General features: G+C 43.1%; 1 protein-coding gene across 1 annotated transcript in view; it reads left to right on the plus strand.

Moving 5' to 3' along the window:
• EPHB1 (EPH receptor B1) overlaps positions 1 to 27842 on the plus strand; it is a 370423-nt gene that overhangs the window by 284061 nt on the left and 58520 nt on the right. Inside the window, exons 4-5 of the mRNA XM_056850342.1 lie at positions 2222 to 2377; positions 14920 to 15255. Of these exons, the coding sequence (XP_056706320.1) occupies positions 2222 to 2377; positions 14920 to 15255 (492 nt within the window). The remainder of the gene's footprint in view (positions 1 to 2221; positions 2378 to 14919; positions 15256 to 27842) is intronic.

Consider the following 27842-nt stretch of genomic DNA (forward strand, 5'->3'; position numbering starts at 1 on the left):
GATTTCACCCTGGACTCATGTCAACAGCCCATTTCTGCTCACCCATCTCATTAAGACAAATATCCCGGCTGCCTCGGCCCACTCCATATCATTGCGGATTAGCATCTCGGAGTTTGAAAACGAGAACCAGCTTCTTCAGAGCACAGAATCCCAGTGGCTTGAATAAGTTTTCCCTGCAAAGTTGCTCGTGTGTCAAAGGTGCCAATTAGATTGAAAATAGCAGTGTCATTTTGTGATGCAGACAGTTGTGTGTTAAAAAGGATGGACTAGGGTTGCCGGTTGTTGCGGCAGGCGACTAGAGTCATGATCGCTGACAATAATTTCAAGTTATTGCCAGGCAGAGGTGGTTGAATATTATAGCACAAGCCTGATGTAATGTGACATTTGTAATTATGTGTGTATTTGTGTGTGCTTCTGTTTAGTACTCGTCCTACCCTGAAAGTTTATGGCTGGTATTAGCAATTTTACATTGATATGGAACCCTGGCTCCACAGCTTTCTACATTTGTAGGCTAAGGGAGTTGCAGATGAATCCAAGCAGACACCAGCAGTTAGTGATGCTTTGTACGACTTCACAGCTGTCTTCAGACAGCTTCCCATGGATCATCTTTATCAACCTTGTATATCAGTACCCAAAACATTTACCATCCCACAAAATATGTTTACTGGTCTGCCCAGCACCATCCTGTAACTATATGTCATAGGATGGCCCAAACATTGAGTTTGGTAAGCAGCAGCACTAGTCTTCCAGTGCAATCCGAAGCAGAATTACACTCTTCAAAGTCCATTCAAGTTAGAGGGAGTTGAATGGTTTAACTCTGCTCACCTTTGCACAGTTAGGCAACCTGCAGTAAATAGAAAAAGTTTACCATACCTACATGTCAGTGGGCGTCTAGCATGAATCAGAATGGGATTAATTAATTAGATGTTTAAAGATTTTCTTTCAAAAGAATTCTTGCAAATTATTACTTAAATGGGTCATTGGAAAACCAAATATTGCCAAGAAGTATTGCTGCTACTGGATAAGAACATAAGACGCACCGGGATGGATCAGACCGGTGGTTCATCTAGCTGACCTTCCTGTTTCATACAGAGGCCACTTGCCTAATAGGGTCAGCAAAGAGGTCACGCAGGCCAAGGCCTTCCCCTGATCTTGCCTCTTAGCGCTAGTATGCAGATGTTTACTGCCTCTGAATGTGGAGGCTCCCTTTAGCCACTATGGCTAATAGCTGCTGATGGATCCATGCATCTGCTTAATCCACTTCTAAAGCAGTCTATCCACATGGGCATCACTGCAACCTCTGGCAATGAATCTCACAATTTAATTAGTCATTGAGTGATTAAGTACTTCCTTTTGTCTGTCCTGACTCCTGAATCTACTAGCGATCCTAAACTATAATGGGAGCCCTTGAGTTCTATTACTATGGGAGAGAGATAAAACATCACCCGTATTTACTTTCTCTACTGAATGCATAATTTTTATAAACACTCATCATGTACTGCCCCCTGCCCCGGCATTTTCTCTCTACACTGAAAACCTCCACTCTCTTTAACTTTCCCTCATTGGAAAGGTGATTCAAACATGTACTCATCTTGACTGGACTTTTCCCAGCTCTGCAATATCTCTTTTGATGTACAGTGACCAGAACTTTACATAGTATTCCAAATGGGGCTGCACCATAGAGCTACACAAGAGCATTACAATATTGGCAGCTTTATTTTCAGTTCCTTTCTTTAAAATCCCTAGCAAGGAGTTTGCTTTTTTCACTACTGCTGCACGCTGAGTCAGCATTTTTAGTGAACTGGCTACTGCAGTTCCAAGATCTCTCCCTGTCGGTTTTGTCTGGATCTCATCAGTATATATTTAAAGTTAGGAATTTTGCACCACTGTGCATCAACTTGCACTTACCTAGAATGACCAGTGTGGTGTAGTGGTTAAGAGTGGTGGTTAGGAGCAGTGGACTCTAATCTGGTTTGATTCCCCACTCCTCCACATGAGCGGCAGACTCTAATCCACAGCTTCCTGATAAGTGTTCTGTCCTCTGGTTTGCTACAATTGGATAAACTTTGCATATACAAGGATTCTAAATGCTATATTTATGGTTTAAAAGTACGTATCTTGGTAAAATGTAACCCAATATGGCTCTTTCTCATCTTCTCTGTGTACTGTGATGAAAAATAAACACCTGACTGTTTTCTTTCCTTCTCTCATGATATTCCAGCATGCCCGGCAGGGATGTTCAAGGCAAACCAAGGTGCAGGTATCTGCACTCAGTGCCCCCCCAACAGCCGTTCCACATCAGAAGCTGCTCCCATCTGCACTTGCCGCAATGGATATTACCGTGCTGACTCGGATCCACCAGAGATTGCATGCACCAGTGAGTAAACAACATTTACTGCTGAAAACATTTATGCCTCAAATCCTCATTTTGGGAATCTGTACGGGGAAAGATCTAAATAGTGTTTGGTATTACTTCAATGGAGCTATTAACCTTCTTGTTAAGCAAGCTAGTAGATGACATTCAGTGGCTGGAGATCTCCTGCTATTACAACTCATCTCCAGGTGACAGAGGGAGTTCCTCTGGAGAAAATGGGAGATGGACTCTATGGTATTGTACCCCACTGAGGTCCCTCCCCAAACCCCACCCTCCTCAGGCTCCACCCCCCAAATCTCCAGGTATTTCACAACCAGGAGCTGACAACCCTATCTACTGTCCATATATGATAAGGCATAATCTCTTGCAACATGGTTACTTATTGTTGTCATGGAAATTCCCAGGCATTCTTAATCCTTTGTCTCCAGATCAACATAAAAAATGGCATTTACAGTAAGTACAGTTAAACCCTAGCAAAGGATGCAAAAATGCCAGGCCCCCTTGTGAGAGATCATCCTGTTCTTGTTTAGTTCTCTGAGTTCCTAAGAACACATTGTCATGTGACCTCAGAGATATGATCGCCATCTCTATAAAAATGATGGGACAATGATTATAATTGTAGAACCCATAGTTTAGAGCTCTTGGTTCTTGAGACTGTGCCTTTAAGATTCTCATAGCTGCACCTTATCAAAGATATGAGACAGACTGAGAACTAGGAAATGCATCCTCTCCCAGGTTGATTGTGGGGAGTAGTAGCTGTATATGGATAATCCTGCCTTGGAAAAGGATTGAGCGGCCTTCCATACCTTTTCAGCTGTATGATTCTATGGGCTAAAGATGGAGAAGACTCTCAGTTTATATAGTCCTTATATTCTGTGATTACCCAAGAAGCTGTGCTCAGTCTTTTACTTCTAGTATGACCATTTGGAGATAAATTTGGAATAAAAAGGGGATAGTTTTAGAGCAGTATTTAGCTTAGTTCTGCTGAATAACATCTTTGCAAAATTGTGTTATTCCTGTGGAGAGGTTACTGGGAGATCAGACCTAAACCAGTCTCCTCAAAATCCTACTTGGGTCTGCTCAATGGGGATTACTCCCAGGAAAGTGTCTCTCAATGGGGATTACTCCCAGGAAAGTGCCCTTAGGCTTGCACTGTGGGTCTCTATGCAGCTCAAGAGAAGAGACTGATCTTTATTACAGTTTGCCTCAACAGATTCCACATCAGCATACTCCCTTCTGCAGTGATGCTTCTGTAGGTAGCAATACACTTATGGTTATGTGAGATGTCTAATGTGTGTCTGGAATAGAGATTAATTTCCATATTCTGCCTGATCACTGATAGCGGGAAGTGCAGTAGTAAATAAATCTGTTTTTATTGCCTCTTGTTATATCTCTGATTTACAGTATGCCTCACTAGAGTACTGTATAAAAAAAAGTCCATTTGTTGATTTTTATTTCCTCTCGTTAAAGCTTAATTTTAAAATGTTCTAATTTGAGATGCCAGCTGTTCAATTTCCAAGTTGTTACATGTCATAGGAGTAAATAAATTTAGTATTGTGTATCTGTGGGTGCTGCTGTTCTCTGGTGTAATAAAAACATGTATTTGCCTTTTTTCAGGGTATTCCCTGGTAAGGTAGATGTGCAGCTAAATGTGAATGGCAATTCCATAGCTGACTCAATATGCACAATTTTCTTTGAGCTTTCGTGAATTTCACAGGCCAGCTACTGAAAAGTAGGGCAGTAGTAGCATCTCATTAGGGACCATTTTGCGTGAATTTGATGTGACTTTAGTGGATTTGCACATAGTGAGCTAGTCATGTGGATAACTCAACACTTATCTAGATAACTGACACAGCATGAAAAAATCTCTTAAAGGGGGAGTTGACCGCAGATGCATAAAACCTATTCATCAGGACAATTCAACATGTGCACATCCATTAAAAAAAAAAATGGGAAAAAAACCCTGACTTGTGTTGACTTTTATTTGCTGAAAAGAGAATCAGATGGAAATTTAACTGTATAGATCTAATCTAAGCCATTTAAGAGTACACTGCCTTGGGATATTGTCGGTTTTCCTAAGCTATATAGTTGCCCAGTCATCTTCTTACTGTTCTGACCAGTAAAGCCGCTTTCCAACGGTTTACAATATAGGGGCAATCTCTCTCTCTCTCTCTCTCTCTCTCTCTCTCTCTCTCTCTCTCTCTCTCTCTTTCTCTTTCTCTCTCTCTCTCTCCCTCTCTCCCTGTCTTAATTGATCCTGCTTCTGGTCTCACCAGACTGCTGTGTTCTGCTAGATTCTGCCAAGTTTGGCCCTTAACTTACCATTCCGGTTTTGCCCTGACACTAGGGTTGCCAACCTCCAGGTAATAGCAGAAGATCTCCTGCTATTACAACTGATCTCCAGCCGATAAAGATCACTTCACCTGGAGAAAATGGCCGCTTTGGCCATTGAACTCTATGGCATTTAAGTCCCTCCCCTCCCTAAACCCCGCCCTCCTCAGGCTCCGCCCCAAAAATCTCCCGCCGATAGCAGAGAGGGACCTGGCAACCCTACCTGACACAGTTCTCCAACAATGCTAGCATAGCGAACTATAGAGAGGAACCCCCGTGGTGAAGTGGTTAAGAGCTGTGGGTTGGAGAGGTGGACTCTGATCTGGAGAACCTGGTTTGATTCCCCCACTCCTCCACATGAGCGGCGGAGGCTAATCTGGTGAACTGGATTTGTTTCTCCACTCCTACACATGAAGCCAGATGGGTGACCTTGGACTAGTCACAGCTCTCTCAGCCCCACCTACTTCACAGGGTGCCTGTTGTGGGGAGGGGAAGGGAAAGGTGATTGTAAGCCTGTTTGATTCTTCTTGGTGGAGAAAGTCAGCATATAAAAACCAACAATTCTTCTTCTCCATCTTCTCCTCCTTCTCCTCTTCCTCCTCCTCTAAATGGGAAGGCTGGGGATCAGCTACTGATCAAATCAGGATTAGGAAGGGCTACAAGGAGGAATGGGGGGGGGACAGTGAAGAAAGTAAGTGTGGGGAGGCACCAAGGCGCCATGAGGAGAGCCACTTCCAAGGAGGTTGCTCCAGAGACTGGTAGAGGGCTGTAAGAAAGGGTGCTTTTTTAAATAAAGTGGAGGGGTGAAAGAATAAGGGGTTGCTGAGTGCAGTTAGTAAAGGGGTGGAAGAAAGGGCAGTGGCAGGACCATGCCTGTGTTTTCCAGCATTCTGATGTAGCAGTCTTGCATGGTTCCCCAAATGTGGAAACCTCTAGTGGGAGAAAAAGGATTAATCTCTTAAATTATCAGACTGTTTATCGATTCTTGTAGGCTATCCGGGCTGTGTGGCTGTGGTCTTGATATTTTCTTTTCTGACGTTTCGCCAGCAGCTGTGGCAGGCATCTTCAGAGGAGTAACACTGAAGGACAGTGTCTCTCAGAGTATCAGACTGTTTCTCCGCAGGAATGGTTCAGCCAGGCACATTCACGACAATTGGGGCTTTTAAAGTGCCTCTCACCAGAATGCAAAATTGAGATACGTTGAAACATAGACCATGCGTTAATATTGTATCATGCCTTCATTTACTGTGCAATAGCAAGAGTACCAAATATCTCCTTGCAGCTGCAGTCATGAAATGGCAGATTGTGCCTTCACCTTAGTGGTTTGTGCACATGCATCTAGACCGCAAGTTGCATCCACTTCTCTCTCAGAGGTTTAACTTCTAGGGCAGGGGTGTTGAACTCATTTGCTACGAGGGCTGGATATGACATAATGTCACTTGGTTGGGCCGGGCCATGTGTACCATAAAATTTAATACCAGAGATACAAACTTTATAGAAGATACAGGCAAAGCCAATTAATGATATTATTTTTTACATGGAGCACTGAAAAAACCCACATCGGGGATCATTCCAGGTCTGATACAGTTATTGTTCTATGTAGGAACATTTAATGTATGAAGTGGTCCAACTGTATCCTGTTAATAAAGGTAAAGGTCCCCTGTGGAAGCACCGGGTCATTCCTGACCCATGGGGCGACGTCACATCCTGACGTTTCCAAGGCAGACTTTGTTTGCTGGGTGGTTTGCCAGTGCCTTCCCCAGTCATCTTCCCTTTACCCCCAGCAAGCCAGGTCCTCATTTTATCGACCTCGGAAGGATGGAAGGCTGAGTCAACCTTGAGCCAGCTACCTGAAACCCACTTCCGTTGGGTTCGAACTCAGATCGTGAGCAGAGCTTTTGACTGCAGTACTGCAGCTTAACACTCTGCGCCACGGGGCTCTTTATTAATAGCATGAACTAAACAGAGCCAGTGTGGTGTAGTGGTTAAGAGCGGTGGTTTGGAGCGGTGGAGTCTGATCTGAAGAACCTGGTTTGATTCCCCACTCCTCTACGTAAGTGGCAGAGGTTAATCTAGCGAACTAGATTTGTTTCCCCACTCCTACACACAAAGCCAGCTGGGTGACCTTGGGCTAGTCACAGTCTCTCAGCCTCACCTACCTCACAGGGTGTCTGTTGTGGGGAGAGGAAGGGAAGGTGATTGTAAGCTATATTGATTCTTCCTTAAATGGTAGAGGAAGTCGGCATATAAAAACCAACTCTTCTTCTTCTAAATGATTTGTTGTAGTCACTGCCTTGTATTTTTATGGCTTTCATCTCTCTCTCTTTTTAAAAAGATGTTTAGCAGAAAGACAAACAAGGTCCCAGGATTTAAAGCCTGGCATTAATTTGGTGTGTGTGTGTTTTTTTTTTACAGAGCACTGGGAATTGTATGCTACATCTTCTGATCTGAAAGCCCTTATCCGAAATGTGTGTTTTTGTTGTGTGTTTTGGATTGTGGCTGTTTCATGACACAGGGAAAAGTGCATCATGGGATGTAAATGTTTATTTAAAATATTTGTATTCCATGCTTTCCTTAAAAATACTTCTAAGGTCTTGGTATTGAAAGCAGATTACAGGACTGTTCTCTAATTTGCATCAACACCACGATTCCACCTGGGTTTAAAAATCCTAAATACATTCTTGTCAAGAGGAGTTCAGTGATATCGAGGGATGACTCCTCTGCCCCTGGCTATACGTTAGCATAGTGCTTATACAAGCTGGACAATATTATACCAGTATATCAAGAGTGGACAAAGAATGGGGGAAAGGGTAAATTGCTGGAAAATCCCACCGGTAAAATATCATGCCTGTTGTTTCTTTGCTGTGGTTCCAAGTATGACTGCAGCAGCTGTATATAAGTCAGATAGTGTCAGAAATGCTACTGTAAATCATTTCCTACTACCATGCTCTTTTTGTCATTCTGATTTTGAAGTTTGCTTTGAGATGCTTTAATATGTGTTTGTTCCATGTAAAAGAGAAGGATTTAAAAAACAGAGTGAGTTCCCTCTCCCCCATCCTTCATTGCCAAGCATGGTCCCCAGTCCTGTATCTCTTTGAAGTTTATGGGTGTTTTGCCATATTTTTCATTCAGAATAGTCAGGCCCAATGATGGACCAGTGCCTTGGGGAGGGGAAGAATGACAGGTTCAGAGTTTGAAGTCAGAGCCAGGCTGATGGCCAGTAGTGTGGTGGTGGCAACATCCCAAAGAGAGAATCTGGGGGTGTACCAAGCAGGCACTGGACCTCATGGTCTCCCTTAGTGACAGGTTGCTTAGAGCAGGCAGCGGTTCTGGGAGCTTTATACCAGCCTCTTACAACAGATGGCTTGATTTAAGGATTATGGGTTGTGGTGTGAATGCCCAGCTGGAAGAGTCTGTAATACCCTCTTTTGACTAGCAGTCCCAAAAACACAGGTCTGTACCATGTACAGCAGCTCCAGTGATTACAGAGTGAGATTTCTCTGCCTCTTTTTCCTGTGGCAGCCCAAAATGCCTCCTGAAATGCTGCGTCTCAGGGACATGGGACCTCCAGGAACACCATGAGAGGGGAATTGGAGGTTTGACACAGGAGGGAGGAATCTGCTAAAATTGCCCCTGTTCTATCAAAGAAATATTCTTCTGGACTCAACCCATATGGAAGATGAAATCAGTACCTGACATGTAGGGTTCACACTTTCTACTTGGCAGCACCTGACAGGAGCATTCTTATTCTCTTCTGGCTGCAGCATGAAAATATACACGACGTGACTTCCATATAGTAGCTAAAAAACTAAGCCACCGAATAATGATCAAAAATACATTTATATTCCAGTTTAAGTTAAAAAGCTCTAATGCCTATTCCTCAGAAGTCTGCCATCAGCCCCTCCAACGAGATGGTAGAACACTCTGAGCTATAGTTGATGGAATCACTTTTAATAATCCAGCTTCAGATTGAATCTTTGAAAGCAGGACATAGAGGCTAGAGATACATACAATCAAGCTTCTGTGATATTGGCTGTCCTGTTGCAATAGGAAGTGGCACGGCTCAGCCAGCATCCTCCTTGCCACTCGCTAAGCAGTCGTGGAGTCAAAAGGGCCTAGAGAAGAGGCAGGTAGGCATAGAGACAAGGAAGCTGGCTGAAAAGCCATGGACGCTGAATATCATATATTTTAGATGTGAAGACCAAAGATATCTTGATGAAGTACTGGTCTGAGGGAAGCAGTGGGACCTACAAAAGGAGAGATTATAGTAAGGATGGGCAGAAAGAATTGGGGACTTGGAGAAAGAGACTTGAGACCCCAGGGGGCTTGGTTGTATTTGGGCAGAGCCTCAACATGCTAATGTGTGTGCTGTCGATAGTATGGGGTGCAAAGACATGGAGGCATCTGAATTTAGAATAAACCAGTTAGAATAAAGCCTTCTGCAAAATTCTCAGAGTTTCTGCTCACACATACATAACAACAGTTTAAGCGCTGTGCTACTTTAGGACACCACGTTCATTACATCACCTCTCTACTGTGTACACAGCAAAACCTTTTGCTGCTAGATAGCTCATGACAAATACTTTAACTGTGCTGACAGCAAAAAAATGAAATGAAATTTTCGTTAAAAGATAGCATTTTTCTAGCAATTTTAACAAAATGCTTTCATCTGCAGTAACCATGGCAACAGATCAGAGAAGCTCTCTCAAAGTGCCTCTCTGAATGTAATTATGAAGAAAAGGGGAGAGAGAAGGGAAGCGGGGCGTTTGGAATGGGGACAACAGTCGAAAAACCCTCGAGGGCTCGAGCAGAGGTAGGTCGTTTCAGCAGAACCGCTTTGGATTCATTTTCTTCCAAGCGAGGTGCTGAAACGTTTGCCTCTTAATTATATTCCTTGATCTCAATAGACCGGTCAGCTTGTTCAAGGAATGCGCTTTCCTCAAGGAACTCAGCAACCTTGTCGGTTTGTCCTTACATTGAAATTCCTGGAGTTGTCACACCGCCTAAATGTTGTGTTCAGCTCAGGATGGGAAGTTAAAATATTCACCCGCCAGTTAAAATATTTACCCGCCAGCTTTAAATGTTTTTTATTCTTTATGCCAGTTGTATGCCATAAAATAAGAGACCTGAGAGGAGCCATCCTCAAACAGCTGATTTCAAGTGATGTATGGTGCATGAAATAGCAGAGCAGGAATTAATTCAGAAATTTGACTTATGTTAATCAAGACCTGAACAGGGATTTCAGTTTCTTCTAGCACAATAAGACCTGAGAATAATATTGCTTTTGTACATTTTTATTTTATTTTTTGACATTTTTAGCCGCCCTCAATTCCCAGTCAAGCTGGGCTCAGGGTGGGTAACAACTTCTCTCTGTGTGTGTGTTAAGTGCCGTCAAGTCACTTCTGACTCATGGCGACCCTACTTCTAGAACTTCTAAAATCACATAAAACTATAAAAACATCAAAAGTTAAAATACAACATCAGAACTATAAAACCAAGATGGCATTCAAGAACCCAATAGCTGCCATGGAACTGGAAGCAGATCAACCCCCACAGATAGCAAGAGTGGGAGGCGGGAGAGATGGGGAGGCTAGCAATGATGGACTACTCACGACTGCCCTCAGTTATAGGCTTGGCAGAATAGTTCCATTTTACAGGCTCTCCTTGAGGTCCCTGATGTCACTAGGGAGACTATTCCTCCAGGCTGGGGGCAGGGCTGAGAAAGCCCTGGCAATTGTCAAGGACAGTTGCACATTCTTTGGGATCACCAGTAAATTGTTATTTGTAGAGCGCAAAGCTCTCTGGGGGGCATACCAGGAGAGATGGTCCTGCAGGTACGATGGTCCCAGGCCATGTAAAGCCTTAAAGGACAAAACCAGCACCTTGAACCTGATCCAGTGCTCCAGCTGGAATCAGTGTAGTTGTTTCAGCACTGGTGTTATATGGTCACATGAACACATGAAGCTGCCTTATACTGAATCAAACCCTTGGTCCATCAAAGTCAGTATTGTCTACTCAGACCAGCAGTGGCTCTCCAGGGTCTCAGGCAGAGGTCTTCCATATCATATACTCGCCTAGTCCCTTTAACTGGAGATACCGCGGATTGAACCTGGGACCTTCTGCATGCAAAGCAGATGCTCTAAAAAACTGAGACACAGCCCCTCCCCATAAGGAGCCTCGCTTTGGCATTTTGCACCAGCTGGAGCCTCCAGATCACTCTTGAGGGCAGCCCTATGTAGAGCCCTACATACATTAACTTTACCATTCATAATCCTAAGTAGGGAATGTCCCTTGAAGAGTTCGTACATAAACATTTCACCAACTATGCTGACAGCTTACAGGTCCATTAGCATCTCATCAAGTAGGTAATAACCTACAAAAGCTTGTGCTCTGTAAATAAAAAATAGTTATTATAAATATTGTCCTGATATTTTTTTTAAATTACTGAGCCAGTTTTAATTCATCATGTGTGGGTGTTCCAAGCTGCTGGCCCCACTTTTTACTTAGCATCCAGAAAGCACAATTCCCTTTTTTTCTTCATGTTCTGTTCCACATTCACTTCCCCTCTTTTCACAGAAGCCATTTTCTTTTAAAATAAAAAAGTTTGTTCATGCTTTTGCATAACATACACATTTTCTCTGTGTAGTCCTCCATAGTTTGATTGATAGTCGTAACGCTTTGAAATCGATCATTCTCACATGAACATGCATCATTTTGGCAGGAAAAAATGGTATCATGCGATTTGGTGAAATTAGAGTTGAGGATGTCACAGTCACACAACAGTGTTAAGATCCTAAGAGAAATGTAGTTGGTTTGTAGCACATAGGTTAAAACCAGTTCCATTGCAAAAAGAGCGCCTGTATGCAGATGAGCATTTAGACGTAACTTGGTTAGAACATTCAACGTAACTTCAAGGCAGCTGTTAAGCAATAAACTACAGCCTTATCTTTACCAGACAGCAGATAAATTAAATGATAATCATGAGAACAAACAGGAGTGTGAAATCATTGGTTAAAACATCACACAAATGCAGATTATGCAGTAATATGTAGTACACATTGATCTACATAGGCCAACAATTGAAAAGTTCAGGTTCCAGAAGGATGGATTTGTTGAAAACATGGCAAATTTCAACATGGCCACCAGACGTTCTAGAGGAGGATTTGGATTTGTCCAAACTGCAGTATTTCTGGCCTCAGTTATCTTTTTGAGAATTTAAGTGGCAGCTCTACTTAAGTTTTAATTCAGTCCTCCTGTTTAGGAAGCAGTTGCTCTGAGTAATCTGGAGGCTTATTATGGTAGGTTAGTACAGCTTGACCAGTTACTATTCTATTCACCTAAGCTTGACTCATCCTCATGGTCATTCTGTGTTGCCCTGAAATCTTCCTTGGTGGCACGACTGCCTCCTCAGCAGTCCCCTGTTATATATGTACGCCTTTGATTGCTCTTTCTAACTAGGATTGCCATCCTCCAGGTGGGGCCTGAAGATCTCCCAGAATTACAACTGATCTCCAGATGACAGAGGTCTGGAGAAAATGGATACTTTGGAGGGTGAACTTTATGACATCGTACCCTGTTGAGGTCCCCTCTCCCCAAACATTGCCCTTTCCAGGCTTCACCAGCATATCTCCAGTAATTTCCCAAAACTGAGTTGGCAACCCCATTTCCAACACGAGCCACACTGTTTTTGTTCATATTGAATCTCCATTAATTGCTTTCAACCTAGGGTTGCCAGGTCCATCTTTGCCATCGGTGGGAGGTTTTTGGAGCCGAGCCTGAGGAGGGTGGGGTTTGGGGAGGAGAGGGACTTCAGTGCCATAGAGTCCAATTGCCAAAGCAGTCATTTTCTCCAGGTGAACTGATCTCTGTTGGCTGGAGAGCAGCTGTAATAGCAGGAGATCTGCTATTACCTGGAGGTTGGCAACTCTACATCAGCCCCGTTTCCTCAGTGTTTGACTTAACCTGTAAAGCTCTTGCAGGATGATGCTGCCTATGGATTTGATATATACACTTTGAACTCCAGCATCCAAGTTGCTAATAAATAGTAACTGTATAGAGAACAGATGCAGAAGGAGACCCTTGCAGAACCCCACTAAATATCCATCCTTTCAGGCTGACATACTGCATGGTATGATTTTAAATGATGTTACTCGCCCTGAGCCGGATTGCTGGGGAGGGCAGGCTACAAATCTGAAAAATAAATAAACTGTTAACAACTGCTTTCTGTTTCTGACATTTTCTGCTAGCTCTGTATCTGTTTTTTGGGGGGTTGCCTCCGCCCTAACAATGATAATACTTCTTGAAATATTGTAAAATGTGCACTGTGCCACCTCTGTTTTATTTGTCTAAAACGATACGATTCCTGCAGATTGGATTTGACTTTCAACGGAGTGTGGCTGTACGTAGGAGATTTCTAACAGCATAAGCTTGCAGCTTGAATTCTCATCATAGCACTCCACATAGTGCTATCAACGCAGATTGGCTGAGGATAGGCTGATGAGATATAAACAGACCAGATTTCTTCTGTCCACATGATGTCAGGATTGAGATAGGGTCGGTATTTGGAAGCCTCAGAATTTAGTGAAAGTTAGCAGAGGAAAGTGGCCACTGGTGGAAAGAAATGGTAGAATCCAACTTGTTAATGATGAAGAAAGGGTATTTACAAAAACTGGAATATAATGTGAAATGTGGTGTTTAGTTAAATACATTGAGTTGCTAGAGACAGAGAACTTTAGGAGGGGGTTAAGATAATCTCTGTGCCTGATGTTATAAAGACATATCTTATACTTAGTGTTAGCATTCAGACAGCCTTCAGGTAATTTTCACTTAATTGAGAGCTACAAGACACACAGTCCCCTTTCACTTTACTGCTGTCTTTCTCCATAAATCTTCTCCACAGCTTTCTCATAATCCCTGCCTTTAGTTTCTTCTACTCATACAATTGTCCCGTTGTCAGAACCCATTGCCATTATCCCCCCACATTTTAGAACATCATACCATGGCTTCATCTCTTTTTCTTTCACTCATACTTTAGCTTCAGCATTTAACTGGAAGAGGAAATGGGTGAATGGCAAAAGGTCAGTTGTTACATCCCACACACAGCATTTCTCCCTCTTGTCCATCCCCTTCCTTTTGGGAAGGGCATTGTGTGCCTTTACTTTTAATTGCATTCCTGTTTGGTCCCTTGAACTGCCCAGGAGCCACACCTTTGGTGCTAGGGTAGTTTATGGGTCTCATGAGCTGTATTCTGGACAGCCCTGTGAAAACAGAGACAAGAATTATATGGGTAAAGTCAGCAACATTTGGGGAATATGGAAATGCGAGCTGGGAGTACGGTTGTCAGGCTGACTATTAAAAAGAATCAGGGACCTCACAGGGTTGAGAGGACTCTAGCAACTACAGCTAAATCCAACAGCCCATAAACCTTTAGTAAACTAGGGGGACCTGTAAAGCTAAGGAAGGAAAAGACTTTAAAAATGGAACCATGTGGAAGTTGCCTTTCAAAGAGAGGGGATAGTTGGGTGTTATAATTTAGTAGAATCGCAGCTTGAAGGGACAAAAGACCATCTAGCCATAACCTCATGCCCCAAAGGCCAACCTAAATAATCCATATCAGTGCAGAAAGCAGGTGCTGTTCAGCACGAAGATCTCTGCCTAACAAACAGCTCTCAGGGATCCGAACAAGTGAGCCAAGACACAGAGGAAGAAAAATATCCTTACCATTCTACTTACCTACAAAAGAAAATTTCAAGTTATGACAGAATGCAATTTGCTAAGCAAAATAGGCTAAAAAAAAAACTAAAAACAAAACAAAAACAAAATCCAGGCCACTTCACAGGAAAAGGCAAAAATCTCCCTAGAATCACAAGTCATTCTGACCTATAGTAAATTTCCTTCACTGTTTAGGTGATCGCTTAAAATCTGTGTGACCTAAACCTGTCTGTCAAGTCTCCCCAGAGAACTCTGGGAGGAGGGTGCAAGTTCATGCCGTAAAGTAGGGGGAAATTTGCAAATCATAGGGAAATGTAAAGTTTTCCTTTACCCCAGTGATCTTCAAGAAAAGCACTATCCTAGATAATCACAAGGGGTGCTTCCAAATTTGTGTAGCCCATACTTTCTCATCTCTAAACTCCAGCATTTCAGAAACACTATACATTTTATCATATCTAGACATTTGCTTACATAAGCTTTTATCTGCAATTGCTTTCCAACAGGCGTTCCTTCAGGGCCTCGCAATGTGATCTCCATTGTCAATGAAACATCGATTATACTAGAATGGCATCCACCTCGGGAGACAGGTGGACGTGACGACGTGACCTACAACATTGTTTGCAAGAAGTGTCGCTCTGATCGTCGTAGCTGCTCCCGCTGTGATGATAATGTGGAGTTTGTGCCAAGGCAGCTGGGCCTCACAGAAACCCGGGTCTTCATCAGCAATCTGTGGGCCCACACACCATATACCTTTGAGATCCAAGCAGTCAATGGAGTCTCCAACAAAAGCCCATTCCCACCACAGCATGTCTCAGTGAACATCACCACCAACCAAGCTGGTAAGTCCCTCAGTAGTAGTTTCACAGACCTTCCATGTGATTTGCTTCCTGACATGAAGAAAATAAAACAGGAGTGCTTTAGGAAATTGCATTTATCACTGTGATGTAAACGTGGTTGATTCAGTATTATCAAATATTTGCAAGTGTGTTACTGACCATCAAGTCACAGCCAACATATGGCAACACCGTAGGGTTTTAACCCTGAACTTCTTTGGTGGTCTCCCATCCAAATACTAACCAGGGCTGACTCTGCTTTGCTTCCAAGATTTTACTTGATCAGGCCATTCAGGTCAGGGTGTTACTGACCATAGCTGTAGCTTTTGTCACTTTCTCTCCCCACCACCACCACCACACCATTCCACTGGGGACATACCTCTTACCAGGGGCTTCTCTACCTAGACACAGTCATCCAAGTGATCATGAAGAAGTGGATAACCTGATATTGGGAAACTAATATTGTTTTTTCCTGAAGTACTAGAAGTGCCTTATATGCATCATCTCAGCAGTCCCTTTACTAACCCAGTAAAGTGAGCTAGTATTATGATATCTTTATATTAAAATGGGGTATGGAGCAGACAGATAATGGCTTACTGAAGGACACTCAGTGAGGTTTTTGGCTGAGGTGAGATTTAAATTGGCAATTTTATTCTTGTAGTTCATGCTCTTAACCGCTATATTATATCAACTTCGTTTAGGTGGGGATATTGTCCAGGAATTCTGATGCGAGTAAGAATGTTTGGAAGGAATAGGCAAATCAGCATGAGTGGCGCCAGTTTAAAAGAGTTAGGCAATAATATTTTTTACCAAATGGGGAGCATAACCAGCAGTGATATCCATCGAGTGCTCCTCCATTACTGTTGTGCGCTCTGCACAGGGTAAATGAGCTTTCTAACAGTGTGTTAACACAGATCTTCTTTAAAGTTTTTCCCCCAAAGATGTGTGCTAAGCTTGCAGATAAAACACAGCATTTTAAAAGGTGCTATTAGAATTAAATAGCCTCATAAATATGGACAGTGCTGGTATTGACCCTGTGGGCTTACAGTAAGAATAGAACTGTGGGCAGCTTTGCTCTAGGCCTTTTCTTTGGTAGATTCTTCTCTTTTAGACTCAGGATTGATGTCAGAATCAATCTTGTGTCTTATCAATGCCATCGGACGGTCCAGCCAACCAGGCTGCCAAACCAGCTCTGCAAAAAGTAAAAGTGGAGGGAGGTTGCACTAGTATCCCTAGTGATGGCAATCACATAGTGTGCCAATCACATAGCCATGGCCATAAAATAACAACAGAAGCATTACTTGAGAGAAGGCATAGGCCTGGATCTGCCAATGGACACATGAAAATGTGAACAGATTTAACCACTGTTCTGCTTGTGTGAACTCTTCAGCAACAACTAGTGGTTTCCTCTTTATCTTATAGTGCCCAGAAATTGCTTGCACAACATCTTGAGAAAGCAGGAAAATGACTTAGGTTACACTAAGGTTAACTTAGTGCAAAGGTCGAGCATGAAGATGTTTTATTTTCACACTTCTGCTCACACAAGGCCCCAAGCACAGGCACAAATCTGCTGGATCCAAGTCAGAATGAGTTGCCCAACTTTTCAATTATTGTGCAAGTATCATATAGGAAATCCCTTAACTCTGCTGCTGTGCTTGTAAAAACTTTCACAGATTGTATTCTAGGGCATATTCATACCTCAAGCCAAATTCCAGCATATTTTGAGGTAAAAAAAAAAGAGTCCCACAAAAAAAAATAATCTATTTGTGGTGACAGAAGACACTGTGTTTCACAATATATAACACCCAGAGCCTGAAAGCATACATTCACACGAGGCAAAAAACATGTGGCATTTATAAATTGCTAACACCCTTTGTTACATCTGTGGTAAAGTTCACCAGGTTATCAGAAGGGTCACCTGGTTATCAGGAAGGGCTGTATCTCTCCAAACCACATAAAATGTTTCCCTGGATCCTTGTTTTCTGGAAATAAAATTTATGGATAATTTTACCCTAGTACGTTTTTGGGTCTGTGGTGAAAGACCACCTTAGTGGTGAAACTAGTTGATTTCTGAGTTTGTTTTATACCCTAGGTGGTCTTTTTGTTTACATAAAGGAAACTATAAATTGTTACGTGGATCCTGCATTAAGCAGGGGGTTGGACTAGATGACCTGTATGGCCCCTTCCAACTTTATGATTCTATGTATTTACAGGACATTGATTACTAATGTGCAAGTGACAGTGTCCTAAGTTCTAGTGCCAATTCTCTATGCATTTTGCAACTACAGAAAGAATGCAAACGGACTAGAAACTCACTCCCAATGACATTTTAATCTCCTTGGAACCTTCTGTCTTCCTTTCTTTGTCTTTTCTGCACAGGTTTGTGTTTAATAACCAGGAGCAATCCTAGATAAATGATTACTGAAATGGAGAGGCGATATAGTGGAGCTTGAGTGGTTAGGCCAGATGGCAATCGATCTGAAAAGTGCATGCACTATACATGTAGCTAGGAGGATGGTGGGGAAGTCCTAGCAGCCAGGTGGTGACCCTGTCCTAAAGCTTAATGAAAGGAAAAATTGACACGCGAAGGCAACAATAGATGGCAATCTGTTTGGCTTGGCTACAAGCAAGGAGATAGTAATTTCCGCTTTGTACGGTACATATAAAATGGGAAGTCTTTGTTAATTCCACTCCCCTGAGAGAATTCACAACAAAAACATGGCACGGATCATCTCATCTCCAGGGAAGAAGAATTGTCAGATTGTTGTATTAGGTTTGCACCTGAATGCCACTTCTATCTCTAACCAAGTACAATCCAACCTGCCACTTGTATCCATGCTCTTTTACATGCTTTGCCTGCTTGCTCCTCCTTCCCTCTCTCCATTTAGACATTTATCCACCTGCCCATCTGCTCCTCCATCCATCTGTGGCTGCCTTCCCTCAGAAAGCAAAGGGCCTAGGAGTGGCCTCAACATGAGCAGGTCAACCACTCCTATGGTCTATTGTCTAGGCTTGCATTCCCCAGAGCCCCATCTACCCCTACTCTTCCCATCTTCCTGCTTGTGCCAGAGACCCTTTGCTTTGTTATCCTTTTAATGGCATTTTGTGGGCTTCTTTTGTGCCTACCTGTCAGTCACTCTGCTCTCCATCTGTCCATCCACACTCTTGTCTCCTTCCCTGTTTCCATCATGAAGTCATGACTATTAAAAGCTGATCTATTTGCACTCTGTTGGGACATGATCAGTAATTATCCTGCGCACGTGTGTTTGCTTTCAGTGCATCAAGATTCCAGTGTTATTTGAGAAAGCAGAAAGATGAAATGAAATATTTGGTGGTTGATACAAAAAAATTAACTTTTCGTATTTGTTTAAGCAGGTAGTGAATGGGTGCCAAGCACCAGAGGCGTTTAAAGGGAGGTTAATGGGAATGCCCAGGCAGAATAGATGTGCAGATTTAGCTCTGCCTCAGTCACCAGTACTTAAGAGTTTCATTTTGATGGCCTCTCTTTTTTGTTTTACCACTGACCTAAAAATGCAATATATTTCTAACTGCAAGAGTCACTGGCTGGGCAGTCAATAACAGGGAAACGCATGTTATTACAGACAGCTGTATCTCCATAGACTGACTTTCAATGGGAGTGTGCATTCAAAATCTTCATGGGGCTTTATTAAAATCATGTATGAGAGTCGGGGGGGGGGGGGCGGGGGGAACAGACAGCCTGTAATGACAAATGATGGAGAAAATTGTGTGCTTGGGGTTCATGGAAAAACTAGTATTTGTGTCAGTTCTCTTCCCTTTAATTAGTCTAATTAAGCATTTTTAACAGAAACAAACTTGGATGCCTTTCTCAGGTTCATAAGAATTGATCAGTACCCTTATCTTAACCATCTGTCTGCCCATTCACCCAGCCATCCATCTCCACATTATTTTTTCCTTTCATCCCTCTGTTACAGCTATCTCCCCCATCTGTCCCTCTTGCCATCCAAATACCTCTCCACCCATTGAGTTTCTAGCTAATTGCTTGTACATTCAGTGCTCCCTTCAGTTCTTCAGCTTTTATGGAAGTGCTTAGCCTGGGCGCTTCTTTGAAAGGGTCCTGAGAACTTCTGTAACAATCACAAATTTTCCTGCTTGCCTGGAAGGGTGTTGTTTTGTGGCACACACAGGAATCAGGTCCTTGCAAAAAGTGGGGAAAGCAAAGGGCTATATTTCATTGCAAAGAAACATAACCCTTTGCTCTGCCTTGGTAAGAATGACTGCTTTTATAGCCTGAGGAATATCAATCCATTGGCCAAGTTTGCTACTTGACAGACTGGAATTTAAAATATTATTCCCCTGATTAATGAATTTCTAAGTTTGCTGCTCATTCTTGAAATGGTCCTCTCATTAGCCTGTTGACACAAATTGCCGCTGTGAGTCTGATCTAGAAATGGCTAAAGAAATGGCTAAATCCTACATTATAATCAGCCAAAGATTTCTGTCCCCTTCCTGTGAAAGGCTCTGAGACTTAAACTACAAGATGTAATTTCACCTGTCATATAAGAGGAAGTTTAATTTCATGCTATTCTAGAGGGGAAGCCGTGTTAGCCTCTTGCAGCAAAATTAATAGGAGTCTTGTGGCACCTTACATTGTTCCAGAATAAGCAATTGTGGACCGTAACCCACTTCTGAAGTTTGCTGTAGTCCACAAAAACTTGTGCTGGAATAAAATTTTGTTAGTCTTTAAGGTGTCGCAAGGCTGCTGTTGAATTTTACATAAGATGTTCATGGGTTATGCAGTTTGAAACCTAAGATTTTCCCATTCTTCTAAGTACAACGCAATCTAGACCAAGTCTGGTCTAGGCCCTCTGTGACATCAGAAGCACTGAACTGATAGCTTCCAGCTTTGGGCAAGGGGGAGAGATGGCATCAGAGGGTCATTACGCAGAGCCAAACAGTTATTACCCTCTTGCAAATGTAGAACAAGCGCACAGTGACCATAGAGTGGCATCAAGGCAGGCAGGAAGAAAGATCAGTGACTCAGGAGGAGATAGAAAGTGATTTACTTACTTCTAAATAATTGTGTTTAGGGCTAGGGCATAAATTGGCTTCTCCTGGAAGAGGGGAACTACATGATCATCAATGATGCTCAGCCCTGTCATACTGATGGGACTGTAGCTAATTATATATACCCTCAATGCATTGCAAAATCAAATAATCCTGAGTAGTTGCCTGTATTAGAAAAGTAGAACATCTGGTTTCAAGCCAGAAGTGCTGGGGAATGGGTTACTTTTAAGCCTTCTCAATGTCTAACTTACTGTAACAAATAGATTATAACAGTGATTGCCTGTAGGAGCAATTTTTTAAGTTGTTTGTATGATTTAGGAGCTTAACAGCCCAGTCCTCAATGAAGTTAAACCCGGGTGCTTGGATTTAAGATGACATAGTCAGTTGGCTTCAGTTGGTCTTCACTAAAATTAAATTGGCTTAAATCCAAGTGTTCTGATTTAAGTGAGTTGGCACATAGGGCTGAAGATCCCATTGTATCAAGTGATGCAGACCTTTAGGCAGAAACCTTCAAATACCGATTTTGGAACCGTCAATGGAGCATTCTAAAGCAGGTGGAGGGATGGATAGGTGATCGTGAAGAGGAATTTGTGGCATTGTGGCATCTAGGATTGTGGCAACATCCAGGTACTAGCTGGAGATCTCCTGCTATTACAACTGATCTCCAGCCGATCGAAATCAGTTCACCTGGAGAAAATGGCCGCTTTGGCAATTGGACTTGTGGCGTTGAAGTCCCTCCTCTCCCAAACCCCGGCCTCATCAGGCTCCACCCCAAAAATCTCCAGGTATTTCCCAACCTTAGGGTTGCCGGGTGCCTGCTGGTGGCGGGCAACCCCCCGGAAATTTACCCCTCTGCCCACCAACCACCTGAGGGTTGGCGGGCAAATGTGCACACGCTTCCGGTTTAGAACCAGAAGTTCCGCCTCGCAAGGGGCCTTATACCTCTTAGTTTGAGTGGTAAAGGGCTGTTTTACCACTCAAATGAAGAGGTAAAGGCCCTTTGCGAGGCGGCACTTCCGGTTTTAAACTGGAAGTGAAACATGCGCATTGGCGCACGTGCAAGCACATGCACATTCCAACAACAGCCTCCTGTCGGAGGAGAAGAGGGACCTGGCAACCCTATCCAACCTGGAGCTGGCAACTTTAGTTCTGTATCTTGCATGGGCCAAAAAGGAGATACTGTGCCCAAGAGTCAGATGTGATCTTGTTCTGCCAAGGTGCCGCAGGAGCTGGGACAAGCGCTGGCACATCAGTGCCAAAGTCATCTGCTGTACGAGGGCCAGAGTCAGTTCCTAGGGGGCAAGGCAACAAGGGCACTTGGACCCTATGCTAGGAAGTACTCCACAACTAAGGTGTAGGCTTACACTGCCATCCTAAGTAGGTCTACTCAGAATCCTATTCAGGGCTGTCCAATGGGGCTTACTCCCAGGAAAGTGTTCTTAAGAATACACAGTTAGGCTGTTAAACTGGGAAGCCACCAAAGCGATAGTTTTGTTATACACAAAGTCACCCACGTTTCAGTCATGTAGCAGTCTCTACTCGAGGCATGCATGTGTTTAAGCAAAGCAAGTGCTGTATGAAAACATAGCAGTAGGCTGCTGTGACGGAAGTTCCCAGAAAGTGTTGGTAGCCCCATCTTGCAGGATTCTTCACACAACCTCACTTTTAGCATGGGAAGGAAATGTCTCCCTCCTGATTTTTGTTTTCGGCCGTGCATCTCTGTGGTTTTGAGAAGCCATCATCCCTTCCGTGCAATTCTTTTGCTTTGTGCAATGATACTGAGCAATCCGTCTGAATATGCAAGGATGGGGAGGCCTCAGTACTGCCGCCCGTCCACCTGCACACCGCTTTGATGCCGATCATCTTTCTGGCATTATCCGTGTTAAACAGGCAGGAGCACCAGGGGGGTTTGTGAATGTGGCAATTAACAAAACAGCAATCAAGCTAAGTGTTTAATTTCAGAAAATTACCATCTTCTCTGAGCGGATGTGGAAAGATATATTTTTTTAAAAAAAATGAAAAACCAAGGATTAAATGTGCTGTATAAACAAAGGCAGTGCTGGACTGTCAACATCACCCACTGGAAAGAAGCTGCAGCATCTCACTAAGTGAATTCCTGAACACCTCCTGGCTGCCTGACCCAAAGCAGGCGGAGCAGCATAACAATAAGATTCACATCCACAGAGGGATTTTCCCCCCTCTATCCCTTGTAGAACATTATATGCTTACAGTCACTTCAGACCTATTTATTTATTCCATTTATTTCATTTTTAAAAACGTTTTATACTGCATCCTCTCCTGCGCTGTCTCGGAGCGGTTCACAATACAACATTCAGCCTAGCCCAGCATATTTAAGTGCAATTCGGCTCTGAGATGATGATTCAAATTCTGTTTTGCCTTGACAACTGCGGGTTTCATTGCCCATGCCCTCCCACCCCGACAGGCAGCTGCACAGTGATGAGGGCACCACTGATGAACAAACCAGGACACCCATGTTCCTATGTCATGTGAAACCATAAAGGTAAAGGTTGTCCCTTGTGGCAACCACCAGGTCATTCCTGACCCATGGGATGATGTCAATGTTTACTAGGGAGACTATGTTTATGGGGTGGTTTGTCATTGTCTCCCCCAGTCATCTACACTTTACCGTCAGCAAGCTCGGTACTCATTTTACCGACCTCAGAAGGATGGAAGGCTGAGTCAACCTTGAGCCGGCTACCTGAAACTAGGGTGCCTGTGTTCCTACGTCATGTGAAACCATACTTGTCACTTAGTAGGCTTGTGTGGGACCAGAAGAAGGGGGGGGGGGGGACAGAAAAAAATCAGGATACAACCCAACCACTGGACTCTTTCCTGCCCTTAACCTGGGAATTTGGAGGAGTGATGGGGAGAAAAAAACTTCATGTGAAATGCTTTTAAGACAAGGCTTCCCCTGCTCAAAATGTGTAGCATGCATATTTTTGTATAAAATAATCTAGAACATTGTGTTTGTGTAAAGTGCCGTCAAGTTATGGTGACCCCTTATGGGGTTTTCAAGGCAAGAGACTAACAGAGGTGGTATGCCAGTGCCTTCCTCTGTACAGCAACCCTGGACTTCCTTGGTGGTCTCCCATCCAAATACTAGCCAGGACTGACCATGCTTAACTTCTGAGATCTGACAAGATCAGGCTAGCCTGGGCCATCCAGGTCAAGGCAATCTAGAATATTAGAGAATGATAATCCTGATGTATCATGTAGACATAAACAGATTTTAAAAGAATATAGCTGTTTAAGTGACAGATTTTGCCCACAACAAAAATGCCTATAATTTGTATTATAATAATATACTATCGAACAGTTCAGTGTTTTCAATATTACAAAGTTTAACTCCATATCCAAATATGCTATTATGACTGTGGAGTAGTTTTTTCTGCCCAAATCATATACTTTCTTTTGTTTATTACTAAAATTGTGTTTTATAATTTAAACCTTTTCCACCCTGCAAAACCGATTTATTTATTTAAAATATTTATTAGCTGTCTTTCTTCCTTATGGAGCTGAAGGCGGCTTACAAAATAGATAAAAACATAAAATAAAGCACATTAAAAACATAAAACCCAAAATTTAAAATCACAACTCAGGATTGCTAGTAAATTAACCAAAGCTATATGTTAAGGTAGCCCAGGGAACAGCAGCTTGCAGCATGCTGTCTCTAGGGTTGCCAACCTCCAGGTGGTGGCTGGAGATCTCCTGGGATTACAACTGATCTCCAGGCAACAGAGATCAACTCCCTTGGAGAAAATGGCCACTTTTGGAAGGTGGACTCTATGGCATTATACCCCATTGAAGTCCCTCCCCTAGCCAAACCCAGCCCTCCTCAGGTATTTCCCAACCGACAACTGGCAACCCTAGCTCTCTCGCTGTCTCTGTATGTAGGTGTCGTCAAGTCACAGACGACTTTTGGCAACCCCATAGGGTTTTCAAGGCAAGTGATTAAGCAGAGGTGTTTTGCCATTGCCTTCCTTGGCAGAGTCTTCCTTGGTGGTCACCCATCCAAGTACTGACCCAGCTTAGCTTCCGAGATCTGACGAGACCAGGCTATAACTTCCCACCCCCCACCCCCCACCATTCTAATATTGGATATATTCACAATTTTGTTGTAGAAAGCTTAAGCATTTATAACATTTAAGTATGCCAAGTAAAACAATCTTATTTGCTAATTCACAGTGCCAATTCTAAGCTGAATTATACCCTTTCAAGCCTGTTGTCTTGAGGGGGTAACTGATTAGAATTACACTGTAAGTTCTAAATAATGCACTTTATGTTGTTAAAATAGTAAAATTAGGATTGTTAGGAATATATTTACATTTGTCCTTAAGATTCCATTTTGTTCAAAAAAAACCTGTAAAAGAATGTGGTTTCCAACATGGTTTCAAATTTTCTGGAAATTTTCCATTACAACTAGTTGTGGTTAGATAACCAATTTGAAACCACAGTATCAAATCCTCGTTTGATGTACCATAATTATGCTGTGTTATTGAGATGGCCCATATTCAGACAACCACGCTAACCATTATTAGTTTAATTAAACCAAGGTTACAATGTGATATCTGAGCCAAACCATAATTTAGATTGCAAACTAGTAAATCCAGTGCGGCATAATGGTAGACTGGAGACATCTTGGACACATCCATTCTCAGTTTACTAGGTTTGAAGACAGTTTTAAGAGAAATGAAGACAGAACTACTATTGCCTGTGGGTGAACACACCCTTTTCTTGTCCTGTTGTCACTGGTCATAAAGGTTTTGCAGATTCTTAAAGTAATACACAAACTTCTGAAACTTTTGGGCAGAGATGATTTAGTGCCATCACCACACCAGAGGTTTCTGGGGTAACCCTGCTGTGTGCACTGATCTAGGCTCAGATTGATAATGGGGTTGAAATTGTTGAAGCCCTAATGCAGGGTTCCCCACTGTGATACCCATGGGCACTATGCTGCCCCCTGGCACCCTTTGTGGTGCCCACCAAGTTTTTAGAAAATGTGCAGGGCCACCTGGGCTTGTTGCCCAGCAGGGCTTCTGACTGGCTGTTGGAGATTTGATTTCCTGTGTAGATTTTTTTAAATGTTCCTTCTGCAGCCCTGTTAAATAGAGTTGCAACCCTTTCCTGCCCCTGCTGTTCTCTCCTGGCAGGGAGCAAATTTGACTGGGGGGAGAATGGGTTCAACACCCTCCTTCCAATCATTGCTACTGTGCTCAGAATCTCTGCCCCTTTATATCTGTTCAGTGCAATGTGGGTAAGACCCTTAGTCTGCATGATGGTTTTAGGCCCGAAAGCTCTCTCTTGTTTTTTTGTCTTTCCACCTAAATGACTGCAGGCGGTCAATGGAATGGGAGTACTGCTAACATGCCAGCAGGCTTCATTTGCTTATGTAATTCAGTGCTGCTCTCAGGTGTTCACCCTCCATGCTTGAAGAAATCTTTTTGAGGAGGATGAATCAATCTGCATCCATTTATTTGTTCAGTAATGTATAGTGGCAAAAGCAGGATTAAAATTAAAAGGTGGGGGGGAAAGGCATTTCTTCTAGAAGAGGCACATTCAAATCATTAAATTCAAACCAAATCAGTCAGCGTCTACCCAGCACCAGCAGCCGGTAGTATCTCATGTGTAACAGAGTTGGCTCATGAATCTTAGATCTATTTAGATGGGCGGTTCCATGTGGACCATGTTTGAATCGGTCGTCATCAGCATCCCTTTCCCTTGTACAACACATTGCTCTGTATTGGTGAAGAGGCAATTGACTGTCAGAAAGCAGCATTGCTCTGTGCACCATTAAATTAACAGGCTGCTCGCCAGGGACCTAGGAGACGGTGAGCTCCAAAGACACGTGTGGAGCAGAGTATTTAGGAGACTCCTGAGGATTAGTCTCTGCAGAGCCCTCGCCACATGCTTCAGTGGGCTTTAAAATGCCACACTTTGATGTCTCAGGAGGACCAGACAGGAAATTAACTTGTTTAATGAAGCGCAAGTTATATTGCCTTGGTTCTGTGTGGACTCCCCCAGCAGGGATTCAAAAATAAATGCAGGAGGCAGATTCAGAGGTGACGTCAATAATTCTCTAGGAGTCTGGCTCGGAGCAAGACACAATCCATTCTGGTGCGCATGGTAAGAACAGAGATTGCATCTTCATCGTTGTCGGGCCAAGTTGTCAGCTCGAATCAGGCAGTAGTATCACATCCATTGTCTTCCCAAAGAATCATTAGAGTCGGAAACACAGCCTAAAATTAAAACCTCAGGCACAACCGCTCAGTCTTAAAGAAGACCGTCCCGTAGGTCCCTGCTAATTGCGCTGCTGAAGGATCAGGTTCCTGCATCATTTCCCTCCCCCCCCCCAATGATCTCCGGACTTATACAGGTTAAGACTGGTGGAGGCAGTCAGGTGCTTTGGACTGAAGCTGTTTGTTTATATTCATATAACTGTTGATATAATGCTGGCCTTATACGCAACATATGGTTGCCTTCATTACCATGCAGTCGATCCACCACAGCACACATTATTGTCAGAATTTTGAGCGGTTGAGGTGTATTAAACTGGGGAGAATCTGGCAAGCAGAAGTGGGGCAGGAGAAATGAGAAATTCATGGGTCCTTATTTTGCTGACCCTCTGCAGAGGCTGGAGATGCTCCAGCAGATCACCTGCAAAGTCTGCTCAGATCTGTCCCAACTTGGCATAGCATCCTTCTCCCTTTTTTAATCTGCTGCTCCAATAATCCTCCCCTCACAGCAGACCCTGTCCATATATTCTGTGTGACCCGTGTGCAGTTTTTTTTCTTATCAAGCATAGCTCCTCTTCAACAGAGATACATGTTTTGAGGAAATTTGGAAGCCACGAGGAAGAGGTTATTAAAAGATGGGAAATGAGCTGAAAATTGAAATATGTGCATTTTTTAAAACCAACCCTAAACTTATTTTACTGTTTTAAGGATATAAAATGTATAATTCACGACTTTGTTAGCATATAACATTGTACTGGCAAACATAATACATTTAAATATATATATAAATGCCGTAGTTTTTTTCAAACAAAATTGCAAGCAGGTTTAGGGAGTTTGTTGCTGTGATAGAAAGTGCCATCAAGTCACAGCTGACTTGTGGTGACCCCCGGAGGGGTTTTCAAGGCAAGAGGCGTTCAGAGGTGGTTTGCCGTGGCCTGCCTCTATGAGGGCTGAGAGAGTTCGGACAGAACTGTGAGTAGCCCAAGGTCACCCAGCAGGCTTCATGTGAAGGAGGAGGGAATCAAACCCAGTTCTCCAGGTTAGAGGCCGCTGCTTTTAACCACTACACCACGCTGGCTCTACCTAATGATTACTCTCTTTCTACTCAGCTGCTGAGAGCCTCCACAGGCACCCATGCAAATGTTTCCACTGCTTCCCCTCACACCATCCAGAACCAGTCGAAATTGTCAGGGTTGTTCTAGGCTGATCCTGCATTGAGCAGGGGGTTGGACTAGATGGCTTGTATGGCCCCTTCCAGCTCTATGATTCTATGATTCAAATACCACAAAACCA

The sequence above is a fragment of the Euleptes europaea genome, chromosome 5 (genome assembly GCF_029931775.1).
Source record: "Euleptes europaea isolate rEulEur1 chromosome 5, rEulEur1.hap1, whole genome shotgun sequence".
In the NCBI taxonomy this organism is placed as follows: domain Eukaryota; kingdom Metazoa; phylum Chordata; class Lepidosauria; order Squamata; family Sphaerodactylidae; genus Euleptes; species Euleptes europaea.